General features: G+C 32.4%; 1 protein-coding gene across 1 annotated transcript; it reads right to left on the bottom strand.

Annotated features, from left to right (window-relative positions):
* Positions 1-2,358: 2,358 nt before the first annotated feature.
* On the bottom strand, positions 2,359-4,607 carry LOC115988106 (premnaspirodiene oxygenase-like). The gene is made up of 2 exons (XM_031111745.1): positions 3,708-4,607; positions 2,359-3,246 (listed from the first exon to the last, which is right to left on the bottom strand). Exons 1-2 carry the CDS (start codon positions 4,605-4,607, stop codon positions 2,620-2,622), a joined length of 1,527 nt encoding a protein of 508 aa, XP_030967605.1. The 3' UTR covers positions 2,359-2,619.
* Between the last annotated feature and the right edge of the window lie 1,456 nt (positions 4,608-6,063).

Here is a 6,063-nt window from a genome sequence, read left to right as displayed (position 1 = left end):
AAACCCATGAATCTCCTCTCATTCAACAAAACCAACCCAAATCTAACACTAATTCCATTCAAGGAACACAAAAGCACAAACTCAAAAACACAAAAGAACACAAATCCATTTAAACATAAGCACAATATCAGCAACACAATAGCACAAATTCAAGCACAAATCTAAAAAATTCAAAATCAAAACTCAAATCCAAATCAAGATATAGACACAAATATTGCTAGAATATCCACTTCATTCAAAATTTTCAGCATCTCCTCCATTTTCTTACTAACTAAACATAAAAAAAATAAATAAATAAATAAATAAAAAAAACCTAGATCTATAGACAAATTAGTGTGCTTGAGATGAAAAAAAAAAGGTAGCTACAAAGAAACAAAGAAAAAAAAAAAAAGAGTTACCTAAATGTGAAAAAAAAAAAAAACAAAAAAAAACTGAAGCAAGGTAGTTAATACCGTACCGGTACCAGCCGTACCAGCCGGTATGTATCGTACCGATATGTATACCGATATTGAAATATCAATGTTTCGTACCAGTTTAAATACCGGCCGTACTGGCCATGTATCGACCATACCGGCCAATTTCAGGCAATACCAACCGATACATACAAAAAAAGAAGTTTTTTTTTATAAAGTTAGTAATTTTTGAATTTTTATTAGAGCAGAATGGTAACTTATTTGCATTAACTTATTAATATTACTTGTTTTCTTAGTATGAAATGATAACTTTTAAACTTTCTATTTTTTGTTTTGTGTGTGTGTATGTGTGTGTGTGTGTGTTTTCTTTCTTTCAATTGATACTAAAGTTTAAAACCATAAATAATTAGTTCTGAATTGAGGAAATATTTTATGATAAACTTTTATATTTATTATAATACACACACACACACACACACACACACACACATATATATATTCATATATATATATATATATATATATATTTATTTATTTATAAATATAAAAAATAGCGATAAACCCGAAATGGTATACCGGTATTGACCGGTATCCGAAATATATCGTATCATTGGTTAAACCAGTACATCCTCTGGTACAGTATTGACTCCTTTGACCTGAAGAGTAGTGTAAGTGGAGTGAGTGAAGAATGAAGAAAGAAAAAAGAAAGAAAGAGAAAAGAAAGAAAAGATGAAAGTGGGGATGTAGGTGGGAAAGGGGACATACATGGGAAGCTAAAGAAAACTTATATGACTGGACCTATAGCTGCGTTTGTGAAAATGCGGCTATAGCTAACATGTAGCTACATTTTTGCGTTTTAAAACGCAACTAAAGGGTATAGCCGCATTTTTAAAAAACGCAGTTATAGGTCATCCTTAAAATTTTTTTATTAGACTAGACCTATAACCGCATTTTAAAACTGCAACTATTATAGGTTTTCTATAGCCGCATTTTTTTAAACACACAACTATAGGTCCCCCTTAAAAAATTATTCGGCTGGACCTATAAACACGGCTATAGCAAACCTTTAGCTTCGTTTTAAAATTAGCTATAGCTGTGTTTTTTAAAAACGCGGCTATAGGTCACCCTTAAAAAAATTTATTTGATTGGACCTATAGTCGCATTTTGAAATCGCAACTATAAGTTAGTTATAGCCGCATTTTTAAAAAACATGGCTATAGATCAGCTATAGCCGCGCTTTTTGTAGTGTAAGATTGATATTGGGGATGACTAAAACTAGTTTTGAGATGTTCCTTAAAAAAAAAAACAAGTTCTGAGCGCAGCGTTTATGCATGCCTAGGGTTTTCAAACTAAGTATTGTATCACCTTCAAGCTTTGAAGATCTAAAGATCAGTGATCAAGCTAAAGTTCTTGCATACATTACAATGTTACTCCTTGGAAACCTTTAAGATAGTTCTTAAAATAATGGACAGAGCATTCACATGAACATATTTCATTGTAAAAGAATCTGAGGATTTTGAGTTGGGTGTGGTAACATTAATAAATACTACAAAAGGTAGTATTAGAATTAGGGTTAATTCAGCTATGTGAACTTCGAATCTATTAAAGGATTTGTTTCCTTGCGAGTTGGCGGTAAATCCCAAAGAGTTTTTTTTTTTTTTTTTCCCTACTAGGGTTTTCTCTTTGTAATCATTTTTTATTTTTTTTTTTTGTTCTTTTCGCACTTGTTTATTTTAGTGATATTGGTTTGTGTTGTGATCAAACAAATTAAGTTAAACATGCAAGCAAAATAGGTTAGTAAATTGAATTCAGCATAGAATTTGTTAATTATTTGCAACTGGGGTCTAAAGCACCCTTTCACAATCATATATTTTCACCTTTAATTTAAATAACACAAATTAAAATACAACCAACTTTATTACTCTATCTTGGAAATACCCACACATAATATGTTTGCATCCTTATTATTCGAGGAAAAGAAGTATAATGAGTAACAAACAGCTTCAAATCATTCCTTCTCCTGCTTGATACCACAAAGGACTTAGACATATGTCAAGTTCTTATGGTTTCAACTTTAATCTAATTCACCCTATTACAATCATATATTTTCACCTTTTATTTAAATAACCCAAACCAAACTACAACCAAACACCTTATCACTATATCTTGAAACTACCCACACGTAATATATTTGCATCCCTATTATTCAATGTTTTTCATGAAGAAGAGGAGACCAAGGAGTGGCAATTAGCTTCAAATCATTCTTTCTCCTACATGATAATCCAAAAGATTCAGACATGTCAATTTCTTCTGGTTTGATCTCATTAGGGAGTTTCCAATTGAAGTGATATAGCAATTGAGAAAGAACAAGTTCAATGTTTGCAAGAGCAAAAGATATGCCAGGACATATCCTCCTACCACCTCCAAATGGAATGAATTCAAAGTTTGCCCCTCTAAAATCAATATGAGAACCTTGGAATCTCTCCGGGTGAAAGCAATCAGCATCACTCCAATATTCAGTATCTCTCCCTATAGCCCATGCATTAATGTATACTTTTGTATTGTTTGGTATCTCATAGCCATTGATTTCACATTTTTCTCTTGATTCCCTTGGGATCAAGGCAGCAGGAGGATGCAATCGTAAAGTTTCTTTCACAACTAGTTTCAAGTAATCTAGTTTTTGAATGTCAACCTCATCAATATTCTTCCGCCCTTTAAGGACTTGTCGCACTTCAGCTTGTGTCTTCTCCATTACTTTTGGATTTCTCAATAATTCTGACATTGACCATTCTATCATGGTTGCTGAAGTCTCACTTGCTCCAGAGAATATGTCCTGAAAAAGAATGTTGAATTACAATCACAATGTGATTTGAATGTTTAATATTAAGCAATATAGGGTAACTTGATAATTTGGAAAAAAAGAAAAAAGAAATTAAGGAAAATCATTTTTTAGTCTCTTATTACGTTTTCCAATCAAAATCATAATTCATGACCTAGATGTTGGTTTTTGTTAAGAGGGAAAGAAAAGCATAAAAGAAAAATGAAAATGCAACAAAAGAAATGTAGGTAAAAAATTGATGGATCTTATTGAGTGGTTTTAGGACCACAACGTTTTTACCCAAACTTTACCACAACTTCGACCTGACAAATTGTAAATGGTTACTAGTTACATATTACTTTCACATGGATGCACAATTTAGTTTTCACTACTTGAAATTTGCAAGATTACAATGTTGTTACAAAATGTAATGAAAATAATTGTGATCCGAAATTTTCTCAATCTTATTTGCTTACCAGGGTTACAGCTTTGATGCGGTTGCTGGTGAGATTAAATTCAAGCTCACCCGATTCCTGAAGTTTTAGAAGCACATCAACTATATCGTCATGATCACTTGCATGTTTGTTGGCTGAAGTGGCACACCTTTTCTTCTTATGATCGTTGATTATATCATCGAGAATCTTGTCAAGTTTTTTGTGCATTTTCTTCAAGGCGGGCTTCTTTCCAGTAAGGAAGCTAAGGAACTTTAGTGAAGGAAACAAATCGGGCACTTCAAAGCCTCCACTGAGAATAAACGTTTCCTTGATTAGTGATATGAGTTCCTCTTCATATTTGCACTTCTTCCCAATGGCTGCCCTGGCAGTGATACCATATGTCAAGGAGGAGATTTTCTCTGTGAAATTGATTTGAAGTCCCTCAGACGAAGAAATGCCTTCAACAAGATTCCACACCTCTTCTTCTCTTATTGATCTAAATGACTGGATTCGCTTCGCGCTCAGGAACTGCATGACACAAAGCTTTCGCATTTGTCTCCAATATTCATCATAAGGGGCAAAGATCATACCTGAATTATCATAAGACATAACTTCAATGGCAAGGAGTACTGGCCTATTTGCCAAAGCAGCATCGTGTGTCTTTAACACCTCTTTGGCTACTTTTGGTGATGAAATGATTATAGCCAAGACCTCACCCAACTGAAGTTGCATAATGGGTCCATATTTTTTGGCTAAATCTCTCAAGCATCGATGTGGTTGAAAGAAAATCAGTTGGTGCAAATTCCCTATAAGAGGCAGTTTCCATGGCCCAGGCAACAACTTATGGCTTTGGTCTTTGGCTTTGAACCTCTTCAAATAAATTATCAGGATAAAAAAGAAGAGGAGGCACGTAAAGAAGGAAAAGGGGGGATCTTGGAGCATTTTGGGACACTAATAATGAAGCCCTATCTTAGGCCGTGGGATTTGTTTTCATAGTTGCCATGAACACTAGGTGTACTTATAGTAGTTTTTTTTTTTTTGAATGATTGCGTACTTGTAGGGTTTTATCTCTTATCTTGCTTCCGCGTTTATTTTCTATTTCATTCAATTTATTTAATAGTATTTTTTTGGTAAATTATTTAATAGCATCTTTGTCTCCTCTTATATATACTATTTTTGCATATATATATATATATATATGTGTGTGTGTGTGTATATATATATATATATATATTTTTTTTTTTTGATAAACATTTTTACATATTACTTTGTAATGCTGTTTTCATTCAAAAAGATAAAAAAATAGTTACATTGTTTTCCACTATATTTAAAATACATTGTAGAATTTCTTCCACCCAACACAACACATCATATGGTCTAATGTTGGGCCTGCTGTGCTATTATTTTTGCTGCTCTGTTAACAACACTACTTGACACCACTGCACAATTATTGCACTACTCTGCTCTGCTGTGTGAAACTAGTACCGCTGTATTTTAGAAAATATGCTCAACACATAATTTGGTGCTACAATCCAACTTCTCTCTGCTGTGTGAAACTAGCTAGTACCGCTGTATTTTAGAAAATATGCTCAACACATAATTTGGTGCTACAATCCAACTTCTTCTTTTCGAATTATACAGACTACAGCTATTTTACATATATCCACGTGAAAACTTGCTGCATTCTTCTCTTTTCAAATAGACTTACACGTTTTTCAAATAATAATTCTCGAAACTCGGCTGTTTCAATGAAGTTTTGTTTTCTCCATGGACGGATTCAAGATTTCGAGTAAGAGGTGCTGGAGTAATAAATAAATAAATAAAATTAAACATTTATTTAGTATTAGCGAACTATCACCAAAAAAAAATACATAAAATTATTGTTTCGTAATACATTATAATATATGATGGAATAAGTGACTTCTAGGTAGCCCACGATTTATAGATCATTTTTCACATGCGTCCTGGGTTTGATGGTATAGGGGCGGCCCCATGTATAGTTCAGGGGGGTTCAAATGAACCCCCTAAGCTAGCAATTTTTTTATTTTACATATAATATTTTTTTTATTTGATCTCCTAAATAAAAATTTGAACACTCTGACTCTAAATTTTTTTTAAAACCCACTTGAAATAAGTTTAATTATGATAGTCTAAAGAATATTTTGATATTTTTAAATACAAAAAATGCCTAACAACAATCCAATTTTATCTAAAATCTGGGAGAAATTGTAAGCCCAACAACAAAGTATTTTTCTTTTTCATCTAAAATCTTTTTAAAAAGCCCATTTAGGTCTTAATAAATTTGAAATAAACTAATGAAAAATTCATAGTTTACATTGTAGTATCATTGTAATATTTACATTGTTTCTAAACAAAAGTGTACAATATTGTATAGTTT

Source organism: Quercus lobata, chromosome 4, assembly GCF_001633185.2.
Source record: "Quercus lobata isolate SW786 chromosome 4, ValleyOak3.0 Primary Assembly, whole genome shotgun sequence".
In the NCBI taxonomy this organism is placed as follows: Eukaryota; Viridiplantae; Streptophyta; class Magnoliopsida; order Fagales; family Fagaceae; genus Quercus; species Quercus lobata.
This window is presented reverse-complemented; position numbering and strand designations above follow the sequence as displayed.

Bases quoted from the DNA above. Each gene is read 5' to 3' on its own strand.
- LOC115988106 (XM_031111745.1), bottom strand. From the start codon at position 4,607: ATGCTCCAAGATCCCCCCTTTTCCTTCTTTACGTGCCTCCTCTTCTTT. The intron at 3,247-3,707 runs GTAAGCAAATAA...ATTCTTTTTCAG, and splicing joins GCATCAAAGCTGTAACCCTG to GACATATTCTCTGGAGCAAG.